Source organism: Anas acuta, chromosome W (genome assembly GCF_963932015.1).
Source record: "Anas acuta chromosome W, bAnaAcu1.1, whole genome shotgun sequence".
Taxonomy (NCBI): domain Eukaryota; kingdom Metazoa; phylum Chordata; class Aves; order Anseriformes; family Anatidae; genus Anas; species Anas acuta.
In genome coordinates this window covers 1,228,156-1,246,016 of record NC_089016.1, presented here as the reverse complement: position 1 = coordinate 1,246,016, position 17,861 = coordinate 1,228,156, and the positions used below count along the sequence as shown (strand labels likewise).

Genomic DNA, 17,861 nt, shown 5'->3' with positions numbered 1-17,861 from the left:
TGTTTTCTTATGACTCTTGTTCTAGGAGTGCTTACTAGAAACCAACATCATGTGAGCCTCATCTGCTAATAACAGGAAAAGAGGGATATGGCCAGGTTTCTTATTTGGCACCCGCGGTGTTGCATGCTTGGGAGAAGTCTCCATTCACACCCTGACCCTATCCATTCTGTTCTCAAACGTTGCACCGCCAGAAGAAATATGCAGAGAGGTCTCTTTTTTCTTTTTATTCTCATAGGATTCGTTGACTGTATGTAAAGGATCAATTGAGTTGCAAGTAAGGTAAGCAAAATTCATTGGTAATGGAGGTGGCCTTGTTTTCATGTGCTGTTACGTTTGCACTGAACTACCATGGTCAGGGATTCACCAATAACGTATAGCCACCCTTACTCTAGGCGTGTTTAATGAGAACTATCACGGCTAGGAACAATGCAATCAAGTGCAATTTATTACAGCAACCGGTACACAGGGTCTTTGGATTGCCGGCGATAGTTGCTGTCTGCAAAAGCAAGCTAGCATGCATGAAATACACAGGTGACACAGGTGCACAGCCTGGAAATTAACATGCTAACAGGCACAAAGACTCTAGAGATTTCTAAGTTTCCGTGGAGACACACAGTATAACCAAGTGTTCAAATCTCACCCAAAGGCGTCTCAGTGGGGCGGGGGAAGAGAGGCTCAGCTCGTCCACTGATCCCAGGGGTCAGGAGGTCCTCGGGATGGTGCATTCCCTCGGGATGGTCCTAACGATTATATCTTCCCCAACGATGATATCTTCCCTAGCGATGATATCTTCCCTAACGGTGATATCTTCCCTGACATCCGCTCTCTCTTGGGCCAATTTATCTTATTTTCTATCTTTTCGGTGGAGCTTGAGTGGCTCTAGTCAAGCATATCTTAATTACTATTGGTGAAAAGTTCTCCCGTCTCCGTTTAAAGCAATAGGCTCCGAGAAATTCAGGGCGCAAGCTCAGTGAGGGGGGGTCGCACCTTGGAGGCGGGTAGTTTTTGGGCTGGAGTGTGTGTTGGTATTCTAATGATATTGTAATGAGCAAAAAGTACACTAGGGTACAGCATTTGTCAAAACATGACAGGTCCTTGGCTCAGGGTAGCAAAAAGTGCGGCATATCGGTCTCGGTGTGCACAAGAACAATCGAGTCCCCACCTGGTCACAGAGCCTAGCCGTGGTGTCTCCACTCCACTCTACGCTCCGTACTGTTCCTTAGAGCTAGCACACCAGGTTCCCCTAGTGCGATAGCATCTAAGGTTGGGAGCCTAGGGAACGCTCAGGTAATGCAGCTACGCCCTACCCTGAAAGCCTCTTCAGTGCTGTAGATTTTCCTTAAAAAATGTGAATGTTAGTCTTCTTTTCCTAGTTACTTCAGGCAAGTATACCACAGCAGCTTAGGTTAAAAAGCTGCACTTCAAGATGTGTGGATCCAGAGTAACATGTGGAATAGGAGATTTATGCCCTAACATTGCAGTGTAAGATGCGTTTCCTAACGTGAATTGGCAACATGACTGTTTTTTTCCCTCTATTACCCTTTTCTCTAGTGCTTTTGGTTTGATTGGGGGGAGGGGGTGTTTGTTTTTTTTTGTCGCAGTTTCAAAGTTTAATGGAGCAGTGACATTAGCTGGAAAGAAGGGAGAAGCCAAGTATTTCTCAGTGAAGATGGTAACAGTGCTGTCTCTGTATTTGTAGAAAGAGATTGTTTTGCAGGTACAGGATACTTCACTGAGACTGTATTCTACATAAACCGGAAACCTGCCTGAAGAAATTTGTGTCATTCCAGATTCTTACAAGCTTCAAATGGCTCCTACTGGGCATTCCCAGGTAGAACAGCACCAGATGAGTGTTGAGACCACCGTGGAAGCTTCTACAGAGCCAGACAATGTAGTTATTGTGCAGCACTATGAGCTCAAAGTATGTCAAATTCCAACTTTTTTAAATGCTCAAATAGGACATATTCTTGTGACCTGTACAATTACAACTTAAGTCAGTTGTTAAGCAATGCCAATTAAAACAATTAATTGGAAGGACATACAGATTGTGAAGTAATTCAACCTATAATGCACTGTGGCTGTTTTGTTTCCACACCTTGTGTAGATTTCTGTAGGCCACCGTTTGCTTTTGGTCAACTGTAGTTGAGGAGACAGATTCCTTGCCTAATTTTTAAGGTAAAAGGCCTTGTTGAATTTTAAAATACCTCACTGATGACCTGCTAGTACTATTGGTTATGATTGTTGTTTTAACAATTTTTATGATGGGCTTTTATTTGGGGATGTTTATTATGAGTTGTTGTTTTTCTGTTTGTTTGTTTGTTTGTTTGTTTTTTATGCTTTGATGTATTAGGAACGTGAAAAGGATCTTTATTTCTTTCAGAGATGATTTTAAACCTGAAGTTAGCAGGTTGACATAAACAGGGTAGCCATGGATAAGTGACTACTTTTCTGAAATTGCTTCCAAATGCAGTATTAGAATTTCCCATCCATACTATTGCAGTGTACTGAGGGTTTGCCAGTCTCTCCTGGGAGGAAAGTGGTTATCGTAGGCTCCAGCGGGGGAAGTGGGTAAGACTGGCACTAGGTACGTGAAGAAGAACGTTCCTTTGCAGGAGTTGGAGAGGGCATAAGTAAGGACCGTCTTGAGGGGAGAGCAGAATGAGGGAAATTAGAATGAGGCAATTAGAATTGAGGCAAATTGCTAGGAGTCCTGGAGGTTGGCCCAAAGCAGATCAGGGCTGCTGTTTATGTGCTGCATGAATCCTGTGTGGGGAGAATATGACCAGATAAGAATCCTCTTGGGTAAAAGGGCTTGTCAACACGATTTTTGTCAAATCCTTAAGCTGTGACCTAATTTGTAGAGGCGATACTAACTTTTCAAAGGTGTCTTGCTAAGGAAGCAGATTCCAGGTTTCTTTGTTGTTCGTGTCTGCCAGTAGATACGGAAAAGCGATAGAGGTTTTTCACAGAGTCGGCTAGGTAAACCTCAAGAAGTAGTTGGATTTCTGTTGTTGCTGTTTGCTCCTTTGGCCTGGAAGTTGATGAACTTCTTGATCAGTGTGCAGCCATCCATATGGTAGCAGTTAGGTACAGTTTCACGTGGGACCTCGAGCCTTCTCAGATTTTCCTTTTCTGTTTACTGCAGCTGAAAGTGCTCTGGGTGTTTTTTGTGTGTTTTATGTCCATGTTGTATAGAACGAAATTGAGGAGAATACTCCAGTTTTGTGCTAGCTGGCGTGAGGGAGGCAGAGGCAGAGTTTGATGGTAAGATGCTAAGCAGCAGTATTTCCAGGGGGCAGTAGTATTTCCCTTTGCCACGGCTGCTCTCTAAAGCTACATACTCACAGTCTCACCGTGATAACGAACAGCCGTGTCAGTGGAAGAAGGTGCTGCCACTAGCTTGTCACTGTTGCCGTGCCAGAGATGATCATCTCTGCATTTTGGTAATACAAATGCCTGTATGGGAGATTGGTAATTGCTACAAGCAGTCTATTTATCCACCCCTGAATGGAAAGGTAGGATTGAGCTAACTAATCTAACTTTGCTCTGCGTGCTTGAGCAACCTGTTCTGCCAGCAGAGTTGTAGGCATGGTACAAGTTTGACTAATGGGTAAATGGGAATCACCTAAATGGGTAAAGGGAATCACCTAGGGATGCTTCCTTCTCCGGCTGGCACAGCTGTACCTACAAGATCTGTAGCCCAGCTTCAAAACGTGCTTTTTACAGCGCGCTGCGCTGCTGCAGCAACTTCTGTAGTGAAATGCAACAGTGGCTTTGCTGTGGCAACAACTATCCCACAAAGAGGATCGTGTCATTCCCTGCTGCTTTGGAAGCAGCCGACTTGCGATTGTGAGCACAGATGTGGTAGACTGATAAGTAATAAAAGATTGTCTGAAGTGTAAGCCTTTCCTTTCTCTGAAGTATGAAGAATGAACTCATTTTCTCCACTGAAATCGCGTGGGATATTTAATCTGTTCTCTGCAGTGTCACATTTTATTTAATAGTGTAAGAAAAGTAGGATGTCACTTGTATTGTTACTGTTTAACCTCTGGAAACATAAAGAGCGTATTCAGTAGATCTCGTGCTCTTGTAAAGTGTTTTTTTTTCTTTTCCCATTGTTTTCTTCAGAAACTGTTGCACACTGTCCTTGAGCTAACTAAGGGATTTGACGTATTTCACTTGGAGAAAGTATATGTAATGATTAAGCGATATATTTACGAACATTGGGAAGACTGTGACAAAACCGATTCAGTGGAGGTAATTTCTGTTTTGTCTTATAGCACTTTCTGTCACCGTTATTTCAGTATGTGTGCATTCTGGCTCTCATGGTTGTTTAGCGTTGCTCTTTCCTGCTTAGTTGTCTGTGCACAGGCAAAAACAAAAGTCAGACTTTTTTCTTTCAGTCTGGAAGACATCTATCCATATTGCAAAAGCATTGCTATATTTGGCATAATTGTTGGCAGTTTCAGCAGGAAAAAGCTTGACCTTGAAGACAATGTGTTCACCCAGACAGCCCTTCCAAAGCAGTTAACCTTGGTCTGTCAGTAGTTTTTCTTGAGCACCAGTTTGGGAGCGGGAGGGCTATGAAGGGAAGGTGCTTTTCTAAGTCTTTTGCTTCCTCTCTCTCCCTCTATAGCCAGTCGGGCATGGTAATACTTGGTAGTCGTTCAATCCTTGGAGAGAAACTGAAGTATATAACAAGAGTTTGAGACTTCTCTCTAGTCACACTCTAATCTCTATCTAATATGCTTGAACATCTGTAATTTGGGAGATTTCTGCCTGTGCCAGTTTTACATTACATTGAGTCAAGTTTTGCTCTCTACAGATACCTTAAAGGAGGCTGTAGTGAGGTGGGGGTTGGCCTGTTCTCCCACGTGCCTGGTGACAGGACGAGGGGGAATGGGCTTAAGTTGCGCCAGGGGAGTTTTAGGTTAGATGTTAGGAAGAACTACTTTACCGAAAGGGTTGTTAGACACTGGAACAGGCTGCCCAGGGAGGTGGTGGAGTCACCATCCCTGGAAGTCTTTAAAAGATGTTTAGATGTAGAGCTTAGGGATATGGTTTAGTGGGGACTGTTAGCGTTAGGTCAGAGGTTGGACTCGATGATCTTGAGGTCTCTTCCAACCTAGAAATTCTGTGATTCTGTGATCCCCTGGGCTCTTCTCACACAAGCTGCCCCTGCAGAACCCCCCTATCAAAACCTGGCCACATAAGACAAATACTGAAGGATACCAAGGGACTGGTCGTGTAGTTGCAGTTTTATTCAGAGAGCTCTTCCCCAGGGAAGCTTTGCAGCTCCCTATCTTTTCACGGCCAGCAGCGCAGTGCTTTTAGCCTAGCCCATCTTGATGCGGGTTGCTGCTGTACTTGACGTTGCAGGATCTCTATGGTCCCAGCTGCCAGGATACGGATCGGTGGATGGGTGTCACATTGCATTCGGAGGACTGCGACAGAAAGACACAGAGCAGAGATGCAACCTGTTGACCTACAGAGACCATCCAGCATCACTCTGGACCATGCCAACCCCATCGTATACTTCTAGGGCCAGCAGGAACAGGTCCGGCTAGCATGTCCCTTTGCCCCTGCAGCATTTCCCTGGAGCAGGACAAGGCTGCAGACTGCATGGGCTCTGCCCCCTGTCACTTGGTCCCAGCACCCCCAGCACTGCCCTCACTCACAGGTGATGATCACATGCAGGTCTTCTTTGTCTAGGTCCCTGGAGTGCATTGCAGCAAACGCTAGGAAAAGAGCACCAGTCAGATCCTGCTCCCCATCACAGCCCCTGGTATAGACAGGCGCTGCCCCCAGCCCCCCTGCAAGCACAGTGCCCAAGGAGGAACCTGAGCAAGGCACACCCCAGGCCCACCTGCATGGGCAGGGGTCTGAGGGAGGCACAGGGCTCCTGGGGGTACAATCAGGGGCTTCAGGGCCCACAGGGCTGGGCCTTGCTGCCATGGAAGGGCCCAGACAGGGAAGCAGGGCCTTGGCTCACCGACGAATTTGACAGCCTTCTGTCGCAAGCTGGTCTGATCATCCCACAGGTATGGCAGGCTCTGCTGCAGGTATCCTTCCACCCTGCTCCTCTTCTGCTTGAGCTGGAGAAAGCACAAGGGCACAGAGCTCACAGACCCTCCCCAGCCAGCCGGACAACTCCCTCCTGCCAGCACCCCCCTTCCCCTTTCCCCCAGGCCATCCCCAGCTCCCAGCCAGGAGCTCTGTGGGGCTGAGGTTTGGAAAGAGTTAGGAGACCGTTCTGTCCCGCTGCCAAGGCCCAGATGGGCTAGGGTCTCCTCCCGCATGCTGGGGGTGGGGAAGGCAGAGGGGCCTGCAGAAGAGCCCTTGGGGCTCTGTGCTGGAGGGAACGGAGCCACGATGCAGCTGCAGGCGGGGGACTCTGGGCTGGAGCAGCCTGGGCACGTCAGACAGGCTTGTCCATATGGTGCCTGGGGCTGTGTGGTTCTCCTTACCAAGTACTCCCCAATCTTCCAGATGTCCTCAGTCTGAGCCAGCTGCTCAAGCTGTTTCCACTTCAGGAACTTTGCACAAGCAAGTAGGATTACTGCAGAGACCTGTGGAGAAGCAGAGGCAGGGAGATGGCACCGCACACACATACCTAAAGTGTCTGATTGCCTGCTGCCCTGGCCCCCCCATGCCCAGAATACCCCTCTGGTGTCAGCACACCCAGTGCCCACGTCAATGGCCAGGTCTGAAATCTGTACCTTGGCCACACTCTCAGTGTTGTCACTCATCCGGAAAAGCAGTGGAATAATGGCCCTGTGCACGGTCTTCTTCATTTCTCCTTTTTTCCACCACAGCACAGACTCCATCAAGTCTTTGAAGAGGAGCATGGAGCATTCTCGCACCTCACTGGACACCTGTTAGGGAGGGCAAAAGGAGGATTTCACCAACTGCCAGCCTCCCCCTGTCCATGGGGATCAAGGGCCGTAGGGTGGCTGATGTGAAGGGTGAAGCCTCATGTTTGGAACAAAGGAGCTGGAGGCCTGCACAAGGCAAAGCAACAGGTTTCCTGCACGGGGTGCCTGTACCATGGAGCGTGCTACAAGCCAGCCCACTTTTGCTAGTAGCTGCACCAGCCATGTCAAAGCAGAGCTCCCCTGGGAAAGGGCTTCAGTAAGGCTTCTGGGGCACACTCTGTCTCCTCAGCTTCTGCCTTTCTGCCTCAGCACAGGGAACTTTTGGCTGTGCTGAGTTGGATACCTGACAGCAAGAAGCCCTGCTGGACTGCAGAGCCCAGAAGACAGCCCACCATAACCCAGAGGAGCAGAGAGAGGAGAAGGCCTTGCCCGAGTGCTGCCCACAGGCCTGGACCAAAGGGCAATGCCATTTCAGGGTGCCCATCTGCGGGGCTCAGTCACCAACAGCAGTCTTACATCGTTAAAGAGAGGCAGGAGTCTCCCAGCCAGTGTCAGAGCGATGGGGCTGGCCTCCTTCTTCTCCAGATGACGAATCACATTTTTGAAGATAGTCAGGGCCTTCATGTTGATGTGCGTGTTTTCATACTGCAGAGTCTCCATGACTTCTGGCAGCAGGACCTGCACGTCCGTCACCTGTACAGAAAGACACCGTATGTATTTAGTCAAGAGGTGGACAGCCACCCTGGCCAGGATGCTCTGGTTCCAGAGCACCAGCCTCCTGCTCACTTCCTGGCAGCTGCCATGGGAATCTCACCAGCAACCTTCCATCAGGCAATGGCCACGAATGTGGTGATTAAGTAGCTGGGAGAGCAGGGCATGGGGAAGGGAGGTGATGAGAGCAAGGGCTCCGTTTCCCCCCCTGAGTCGCCCGCTTTGCACATGTCCCCCAGGGAATCCATCTGGAAAGCTCCTGGGACGCTGCACAGGCAGCCACCAGGCCCCACCGCCACCATCACCCCACCTCCTGACTCCCAGCTAATGACAAGCCATGGTGTTGCCTCCTGTCCCAGCACCAGGCTGCCAACAGGGCTTTGTTTGGCAAAGTCCGACTCACCATCTGAGATGTCTCCGACAGCATGACGAGGGCTCTGAGCACCAGCCAGAGGATCGGCAGGCTGTTAAGACTCAGAAGCGTCAGGAGCTTTTTTGGGTCACGTAAATTCGATAGTACATGTTCAGTTGGATGCATCATCTGAAAAGACCACAGCCGTGAGAGATGGGCAGAGCCTGCAGCATGCCCATCACCACGCAGCTCCTGGCTCCCCTGGCAGCTCAGGGCAGGCTGCGGGGGACATGCACCCAGGTGCCTGTCCAGATGCTCATCCTGGGGCAGCTGTGCCTGCAGAAGAAAACAGGGCCCCTCTGTGCCCTGTGCATGGCACCACGCGGCACCTTTTCTTTGCCTGCTCCTCCTGCCCTCTGGCTGTCCGCAGCCTCTTGCTGCCATGCCTCTGAGGAGCAACAGAGCAGCATGAACTGGCACAAAGCAGGCTCCAGGTGCTACTTGTCCCCGGCCTCACAGCCTGCCCAGGCTGTGCAAAGACCACGGCTCTGTCCCAGCCTCAGCCATTGCTGTGATAATACCCCTGGCCCTGCCACTGCTGCAGGTTTCCATTCTGAAGGGCAAGGTAGGGGGATGCCGGAGATGGAGAAAAGCGAGCACTGCCTGTAAAGGGGTAGGCTTCGTCTTTGTGCACAGGGACCCCGTATGGCTGATGTAGGGGGGCTGGTGCTGGCCCTAAGGGGCTGTGTCTATGAGTCCTGGAAGAGGCGACAGGTTGGGGAGGATGGGGCAGGGAGAGGACTGTGCCTCTCCTGGAGGAGCGCACACAGCCCTGAAGAGGAGCAAGGTGTGTTCTCTGGTTACTCACAGCGAACTTAAGAAGGCTGGTGTGCACAGGCTGGGCTTGCAGAGACCTGCACACCCGTTTGTCCTCGAGACCATTCTGTAGCTCCTCCAAGATCTTCTCTGAAGTCATTGGAAAGGAAAGCATCACCTTCCACATGTCCAGCGTAGTGCTGCAAGCCCAGAACACTCTGTTGGCAGGGCTGCCCTGGCCACAAAGCTGTGACCCAGACAAGCCCCGCAGGTCCCAGGCTATCCTGCAGCCCTGGCCCTGACCCGCTGTGTGCTTAGGGAGCTGTTGGGGTGGTACCTGTCAAGTGGCGGAAGGTTGGTCAGCACGCTTAAGAGAGCTTCCCTGGGAAACTGGTTAGTCAGTGCCTTCAGTACTAAGAAGAAGCTCTGCCGGAGTAAAGATGTGCTGTCGCTCCTTTTCAGGTTTTCATGGAGGAATCTCAGAATCCTTTCCACCTGGAAGGGACACAGGAGAGAATGTGGCTGCCGCTGGACTGCAGCCAGTTGCCCAGCTGCCACTGGAACTGCTGCTGGGTATGAGAGGCAGGATGTGAGCAAGGGATGAAAGGGCTCAAGGGCAGGGCAATCCGCTGCTTACATCCATCAGCCAGGAGGCAGAGTCTCTCGCGGCCACTCCCAGCGTGAACTTGGCCCACTGATTCTTGTTGTCGTCAATGCAGCAGTCTCTAATGGTCTCAAGTGTCCTGAGGACAATGGTTGTCCTCTGAGAAGTCTGGAAGTATTTTCCAATTGGCTATGGAAGGAAACAAAGGATGAAAGGGAGGAAGGGAGAAGGGAAGGGAGGGAGGAAAGACAGGACACAATAAGTCAGAGAGCAGCACCTGGGGAGGGAAGATCAGGGGGAAGGAGAAAGAAAGACCCTCCCTTCAGGGCAGAGCTGTGCTGACGGCCCCCACCTGTGGCCAGCTTTGCCTCACAGGCACCCCTGAGCTGCAGGCTGCCCTGGAACATAGGGAAGGGCAGACGGCGTGGCTGGAGGGTGCCTGTGTCCTTACCTCGTGATGAAAACGGGTAGAAATGAAACCAATCAGCCTCCAGACCCTCTCCATGGCTCTCTCCTTTCCAACTTTGTTCTGAGAGCTCGTGAAGCATAGCAGCACCTGCAGGAAGCAAAGCTGCTGGTGTGCTCTGGGAGCTGACAACTGCTCCAGCAGAAGCAGCACTGCTGAACTCCTGGCTGGAGTCACAACGTTCATTAGGGATTCCCAGAGCTGGAGCAAAGCCCTCAGTGGGTCACTGAGCCATGGGGTCCCTTCACACAAATCCCAAGGCCAACCCTGTAGCCAGGCAAGTAGGCAGATGCCATCCCAGGGAAGGCCTGGCTCCTTCCCATTCCCGCCCCCAGAACACAGTTCTCTGTCCCCTCTCCATGAAGGCTGGCTTTTGGAGCAGTGTCCTGGTTTCAGCTAGGATAGAGTTAATTTTCCTCCTCCTAGCTGGTGTGGTGCTGTGTTTTGCATTTAGGCTGAGAATAATGTTGATAACACGCTGATGTTTTAATTGTCGCAGAGCAGTGCTTACACTAAGCCAAGGACTTTGCAGCTTCGCGCTCTGTCCTGCCAGCGGGCAGGCTGGGGGTGCAGCAGGAGCTGGGAGGGGACAGAGCCAGGACAGCTGACCCAAAGTGGCCAAAGGGGAATTCCATCCCATCTGGCGTTATGCTGAACAATTATAGGGGGGGCTGGCTGGGGTGGGGGGAGCGGGTGCTCAGCGATAGGCTGGGCATTGGTCAGCAGGTGGGAAGCAATTGCATTGTGTATTATTAGTAGTGTAATACACCAGAAATGTTTGTTCATTGTCTTTTGTATTATAAAAACTAGGAGTTCCGTTTGAGGAGCGGGAGTTGCGAGAGCTCCCTGCTGAAGTAAGGAGCTGTATAACGCTTGGCTAGACGCTAGTCTACAGGCAGTTAATTTACAGTGGTCTGATTTTACTTGTGTATCTATATATTGTGGATTTTGGAGGGATTGGGATTGACTAGTAAAGAGCCTCTAGGAAAACGGTGGAATATTGACCACTGTAGATTACAATAGGAAAAGTTCAAAGCAAAGAAATCCCGAGGAAAAGCCCCCTAGGATGTATACTAACACATTGGAGGGATATAGTGGGGTGAGAGGGTACAGAGAGTAAAAGAACCCTTATCAAATATTGTAATCAGTGGTGGCCACTTTATAAACTAGAGGATGGAGCGGAGTGGCCCCTAAATGGAAGTACCAATTATAACACCATATTACAGTCAATGTTGTTTTGTGGAAAGAAGGAAAACAGGATGAAATGTTGTATATTGATGTTGTTTCAGCATCTTGGAGGGAAAAGGTACGGAATTAAGTTGGCCCCTGACTGAGCCTTTGATGTCGGCATTAGAAAAGTAAAGGCTAGAGAAAGATAAAGGAAGTGTTAAAAGGTTTGTTGAAAGTGTTAAAGGTATTCGAAGTTGAATGAGCAGGGAAAGGTGATGTAGGCATTATCTAAGTAACAGTCTAGAAGTTTTGGTATATTTGCATATTTGCTGTGGTGTTTGTTCAGTTTCCCAAGCATCGGGGAGGGGGCAACAGCCTGCTCCACCAGGGGCCTCTCCAGCGGCCGCAGGGGGGCTTCGGCTCCAGCGCCTGGAGCGCCTCCTCCCCCTCCTTCTGCACTGACTTTGGTGTCTGTGGGGGGGTTTCTCGCTCTCCCAGCTGCTGTTGAGCAGCAGGTTTTTGTTTGTTTCTTTGTTTGTTTGTTTTTGTGGATGTGCTCTCACAGGGGCACGGACTGTGTTGCTATGGCTTGGCTCTGGGCAGCAGTGGGCCCCTTTAGGGCCAGATGAAATTGTCCCTTATCTACCACGGGGAGGTTTCTGTGTGTTTGTTTGTTTGTTTTTCCATGGGGGCTGCCACTGCAGTTTCCCACCCCCACACCCCTTGAACCTTGCCATCAAACCCAATACACTGGGACAGCTAAGTCCTTACTGACTTGTAAAGTATCAGGGATTAAATTAACTAATGAAACCCTAAATGTGATGGGGGTAGAAGGGACTGGGATAACAGTGCCACTTTGGGGGGATACCAAGCTGAGACTAGGGGATAAAATGATCACTGGGTAATTATTGTATGTATCCAAGGCAGAGACTAACTTGTTGGGAAGGGATTTGATGATTAAATTGGGCATTCAACTAGTAAATTGTTAGATTGGAATAACAGTGTTATTAATGGAGTGCTCTCTGGCCCTGAGAGCAAACATACATGGATATTCACCTCTGACTGGAAAGACCCTGAAATGGGGGTGGAAGCGACAGTATAGGTGGACAATTTTACCTCAGGGGTTTACAGGGCCACCTATCTATTTGGGTAAATTCTAAAGATTTTGGAGCAATTACAACCTCCCAACGAGGTATCAATGTTACAAATATGTGGATCATTTTAAGGAAAATCGATACTCCCTGATGGGAGAGAAATGCTGAATAAAGTGATAATGAGGCAAATATTAAGTGTTTTCCATCAGAAGAGTCATTGGGAGGTGCAAGCAATGTGTGATGTTGTTCTAAGAAAGCATGTCTGTGTAGGAATTTAGGGAACTTTAGGGAAGCAGACATGCAGAGGATGTACTACTATATGTCGAAGGGTAAATAAAAAGGTCTTCTGTAACCTATCTAGAGGGGGACGGGAGCCAGGGCTTTGACCTTTCCAAAGTATACAGGTAGACTTTACTGAGTTACTTGTTTGTCCTAATTGACCACGTGACTGAATGGGTGTAAAGCTTTACTGCAAGGATTAAAGCAGGCCTTAGCGATTGAGTGGGATTTTCACAGCCCCTGGCACCCCTCCTCTTCTGGAAAGGTAGAGCGAATGAATGGTGAAATTAAGAAACAACTAACAAAACTTGTGCTGGAAACTAAGGCTTCTTGGGTAAAATGCTTACCCCTTGCACTGTTAAACATATGGATGCAGCCCAGAACTGATGTAGGAACTTCTCCTTTTGAAAAGCTATATGGTATGCCCTATGACTTGGAATTGCCACTTGATCACCCTCAATTCTAATTAAGACTTGGAAAGAGACTTCTTTAACACCACGATGGGGAAGGCCCCTATGTTGTTTTGCTTACCACAGAAACGGCTATTCGAACTGCAGAGAAAGGATGGACGCATGCCAGCCGTGTGAAAGGACCAATCCGGGAAGGTAAATGGGAGGCAGCTCCAGGCCCTGACGACTTGAAGCTGACACTAAGACGGACTCGATAAGTATTGTATATTATCTGTGTATCGTGGGAAGGGGAGGAGGCCCTGTTTCAAAGGCTCCCTAGTAGGTTCCCCTGAAGAACACTGCTGCTGCCAAGAAGAACCAATACCTTGTAGTTCGCTGCAACCGAACTGACAAGCGAGGCAGAGAAGTGAAAACGGTGGGGGACTGAGGGGCCGACGATTTAGATGGGCTCCGACCACCTCCTACGATACGTGGGAGTCAGTATCATTGTTTTGGTCAGCTATGGGTCTGCGCATCCCCATCAGCCTTTTAAATGGAGCTTGATCAGATGGGAGGATCAATTCGTCATCCAGCAAACAACGACAGTGGGTGCTCCCAGTTTCTGCATCACATTAAGTGACCTGGTGTCAGTGCAGCCATGCTTAAACCGATCAGGATTTTATTTCTGCCCAAGTTCTAACCCAGAAAAGGGGTACTGTAAATGCCCGAACGTGTATTATCGTGCATACCGGGGGTGTGAAACCATTGCTACGGACTGGACACTCAGGGCTGGTCGGGATACATTTTTACAAGTGGGATATGGGCCGCAAGGTTGTAACCGACAAGCAGATCCCCGTTCCGGGTGGCGAGGGCATGGTATAGGGTATCCAGGAACCTTCCACGGAAATAAAGAAATTTGCAAGGTTCTATATATAAATATAACAAACTTGGACGATACTAGCTGGGTACTAGGAAAAATGTGAGGTGTCAGATTTTACAAACACCGAACAGATAGGGGAGGCCTCATACTAATAAAAAGGAGGATGCTGATAGGCCCCAGGCAGTAGGACCAGATGAGGTATTGTCAGAAAGTGTCCAGGGAATCCAGCCTGCAGAAAATACTACAGTGCCAACCCTCGGCAGCCCTACGAGCTCAGGTAAAGCTGAGAATGATAACATAGCTGAGAATAACATATGGGGGGGTCATGAATGCCAGCTACCAATTATTAAACAAAACAAACCCAAATGTAACAAAACACTGTTGATTATGCTTTAGTATAAGGCCTTCATATTATGATGCTATCGGGAATCCTGGGGAGCCCTCCCGCACAAATGAGAACAGCCCTCTACATTGCAGTTGGGGAAAAGACATAAGGGTAACACTAACACAAGTCACTGGAGGTGGTAGGTGTGTGGCCACGGTTCCCAGTGGGAAGTGTCACCTATGTAATATCATGGAGAATGGAAAACAATCAACCGAGTGGCTAATCCCAGCCAACAACGCTAGGTGGGTTTGTTCGTCAGTGGGCGTAACTCCTTGTCTATCACTAAAACTCTTCAATGCGTCTCGTGATTTTTGTATACAGGTGATAATTATACCAAGGATTCTATACCACCCTGAGGATTGTATGTACACCCAGCACACAGTGGCAAGGCATCATCTGGAAAGACGGGAACTGTTCACGGCTCTAACTTTGGCCACCCTAATAATCCTGGGAGGAGCTAGAGTGGGGACCAGGGTAGCCTCATTGGTTAAACAAAATCAAGAATTTACTTCCTTACGCATTGCTGTGGACGAGGACCTGACCCAAATTGAACAATCCATCTCGGCCCTGGAAAATCTCTCAGGCCGTTTTCAGAGGTAGTGTTACAAAATCGTAGGGGATTAGATTTGGTATTTTTTACAACAGGGCGGGCTGTGTGCAGCCCTGAAAGAGGAATGCTGTGTGTATGCTGATCACACTGGAGTGGTAAGAGATACAATGGCAAGACCCAGGGAAGGGTTGGAAAAAAAAAAAAAAGGAAACGGGAGAATGAAGCCCAACAGAGCTGGTATGAATCTTGGTTTAATTATTCACCTTAGCTTACTACTTTATTATCAACAATAACAGGACCTTTGTTGTTCTTAATAATATCACTAACTTTTGGACCATGTATTTTTAATAAATTGATTGCGATTGTAGAGGGACGTTTAGAAGCGGCACATTTAATGCTCATACATGCCAAATAAGAGCCGTTAAGTACCAGCGAAGGAATCGAGGAAACATTAGTTCTTAGTAGCCAGGCATTGCAGAGCTTCAGTGAACAAAATGAGTAACTAAAAGAAAAAGGAGGGATTGTAATACACCATAAATGTTTGTTCATTGTCTTTTGTATTATAAAAACAAGGAGTTCCGTTTGAGGAGCGGGAGTTGTGAGAGCTCCCTGCTGAAGTAAGGAGCTGTATAAGGCTTGGCTAGACACTATGAAAATTCTTTTGCTTAATGTAACAAAAAAGAGAAGCCCCTCCCCTTCTCTCCTTCTGCATCTCAGTTGCCTCTTTTGTTCACAGACACTGTTGCAAAGCTCATGTAACATCTCCTGGTAAATTGTTAACCTAGTGTATCAACATCCTGCCTTCCTGTCTCACGCTGGGCCAACATGACCAAATACAAAAAAAAAGAAGTTGAACCACAACGCCGAGGAAGACTATGGCCTTCATCTTCACGACCACCAGAGGGACAGAGACGGCCCCCCGGCAACAGTGCGCGCAGTCGCAGAATATACCAGGATGTGCTGCGTAATCCCGGAATTACCAAGATATAAAAAGGGACCCTGGCGGGGGTGAGGTGCGCACTGTTGGCGGAGCCGGGACTCCCCGGCCGCCCAGGGCTGTTTTGCTTGCTGTTGGCTTACTCGATAAATTCCTTTCTATTATTAATGCAATGCTCTCTGAAAATTAATTAAGGGGGCAACTTATAACACTGGGATGAAAAAAGGGTTTTGTGGTTGTAGAGTACGTGGTAAACACAAAATTTCAAGGATATGTGTGGAAAAAGAAGGGATCAAACCCCAGCCCCGTTTGGAGAGAATAAAGTTTTAGTTTGGTATATTTTGTTTTGAGACGATAAAGTTTTGAGAGGATAAAGTTTTGAGAAGACATCCTTTTACTTCGGTCAAGATTGATTTGGGGAAAATCCAGCCTTTTCACCTCAAAAGCTCCCTTGGAGGTCAGAAAATCTCCTTAGACCGTGCCCGGAGGAGTTTAAAAGGTTTAGGGGTGCGCTTTCATGAGGCGCTGCTCCAAACTAGGGGGAGAGATCTTTCCAACCTTCAAGATTTTATTTTTTCAGGCTAAAAATACTCTTTGCTTAAGGGACTATAAAATGGCTGCCCTTCCTCAGGGCCCCTCAGCCTCCCTCCTGCACCGGGAGGGGGGACCAAGGCTGGGCCCTCCTTTTCGGGGTCTCCTGGGCCGGGTGTTGCCATTGTTGGGGTCCCGTCATCGGGATCCCTTTGTGACTGGGAGTTCCCTTTGTGACAGGCAGCTCTGCTCCTGGGGCTCACTGCAGAACATCACCGGGAGTGAGGGGAAAATTAGAAAGATCATTGAAAGTGAGTGAGGGGGGATGGGACGGAGGCCAGGGGGGCACAGCGGGGGGCTGTGGGGCGCTCGCAGCGGCTCTCCCTGTGTTCCTCCCGGCCGGGGGGCTCCTGGAGGGGTCTCCCCGGCCTGAGCAGAGGCTGCAGCCTCTCTGCGTCCTCCCGCAGTCCTGGAGCCCATGATGGACGACGTGGAGCCCTTGGTGCGTGAAGAGACCGCCTGCTGCAACATCACCACTGGCTCCGGCGGCTGCTGGCCTCAGAGGCACAGGTGGAGGCTGAAGCTGGAGCCACAGCCTCCAGAGAGGCCCAAAAGCTCTGGATCTGAAGGGACCTTCAAGGATCCCCCACCTCATTTCTGGGGGGGGGGGCCTATCTCTCACCCCAGGGGGCTCCCCAGCACTCCGGGTATCTCCCCGTCAGTCTGAGGGGCTCAAACCATCCAATTAATTAAACAATTAATGAAGATCTTAACGAGAATGGGCCCCAGCACTGGGCAAACACCACTCCCGACCAGCTCGATTTCACTACCGCTCTCTGGGCCTGGCCACCTGGCCAGTTTTGAACCACATTTTGAAAGAAAAACATGCTTTTTTTTGGTGAAGCGGGTACTTGTCACAGCCCTGGGCTGCAGCTTCTCCAGGAGAATACTGGGGCAGGCCGCACCAAAGGCTAAGCAGAGGGCATCAGCAGCCCTTCCCTCAGCCAGCAGGGACACGGATTGGACTAGATGATCTTCTGAGGCCCCTCCCGATCCCCCAAATTCTGTCATTCTGTGACATTTTGTCATTCCGTGTCAGTCGGTGGCAGCCGGGCCCTGGCGGCTTTCTCAGCTGCCTCAAGCGGCCTCGCTGCAGGAAAAGCCCCGCACGCCTCAATCCCCCGCTCTGCAGCATTACCCAACTGCCTGGGAGGGTAATTGGGGTGGGGAGAGGGTAATTAAGGGGGTGCTAATTGGGGGGGGGGCGGTATTTAATGAGGGGGGTGGAATTGGGATGCAAAATGGCGGCCTCGCCTCACGAAACGGCGGCTGCACCACACGAGATGTCGGCCTCGCCTCACAAAATGGCGGCCTCGCCTCACAAAAAGGTGGCTGCACCACACAAAATGGTGGCCTCGCCTCACAAAAAGGTGGCTGCACCACACAAAATGGCTGAGGGGGCCCTGAGGGAGGGCGGCCATTTTGTGCTCCCTCCGAGCTTTGCTCTGGGGTCTTGGGGCTTCCCTGGGAGTGGTGGGGGGCCCCTCGGGGTGAGGGGGAGCCCCCCAGGGTGACGGGTGGCCCCTCAGAATGGTCGGGAGCCCCTCAGAGTGACGGGGAGACCCCCATGGTTGTGGGGGGACCCTCAGGGTGAGGGTGTGGGCCCCGGGGTGAGGGTCCCCCAAGCCTGGGGTGGGGGATCCTTGCAGGTCCCTTCAGATCCTGAGGAGATCTGGGAGCAGAGCCGCCTGTCACAAAGGGAACCCCTGCTCACAAGGGGACCCCAATGACGGCACCCACCCGGCCAGGAGACCCCAAACAC

At 49.9% G+C, this 17,861-nt stretch overlaps 1 protein-coding gene and 1 long non-coding RNA gene across 2 annotated transcripts in view; one reads left to right on the top strand and one right to left on the bottom strand.

The window, feature by feature from the left end:
- The window catches only part of LOC137847462 (maestro heat-like repeat-containing protein family member 6), a 51,278-nt gene extending 41,415 nt beyond the window's left edge, over positions 1-9,863 (bottom strand). Inside the window, exons 1-10 of the mRNA XM_068665732.1 lie at positions 9,810-9,863; positions 9,392-9,547; positions 9,092-9,249; positions 8,807-8,954; positions 7,990-8,127; positions 7,392-7,568; positions 6,720-6,875; positions 6,468-6,569; positions 5,993-6,095; positions 5,679-5,738 (exon numbers count right to left, since the gene is read on the bottom strand). Coding sequence (XP_068521833.1) covers positions 5,679-5,738; positions 5,993-6,095; positions 6,468-6,569; positions 6,720-6,875; positions 7,392-7,568; positions 7,990-8,127; positions 8,807-8,954; positions 9,092-9,249; positions 9,392-9,547; positions 9,810-9,863 — 1,252 coding nt within the window. The remainder of the gene's footprint in view (positions 1-5,678; positions 5,739-5,992; positions 6,096-6,467; positions 6,570-6,719; positions 6,876-7,391; positions 7,569-7,989; positions 8,128-8,806; positions 8,955-9,091; positions 9,250-9,391; positions 9,548-9,809) is intronic.
- Positions 9,864-12,331: 2,468 nt separating this feature from the next.
- LOC137847226 (uncharacterized) lies at positions 12,332-14,808 on the top strand. The gene is made up of 2 exons (XR_011090874.1): positions 12,332-13,913; positions 14,343-14,808. It is a non-coding gene; the product is annotated as an uncharacterized lncRNA (long non-coding RNA).
- Positions 14,809-17,861: the final 3,053 nt, after the last annotated feature.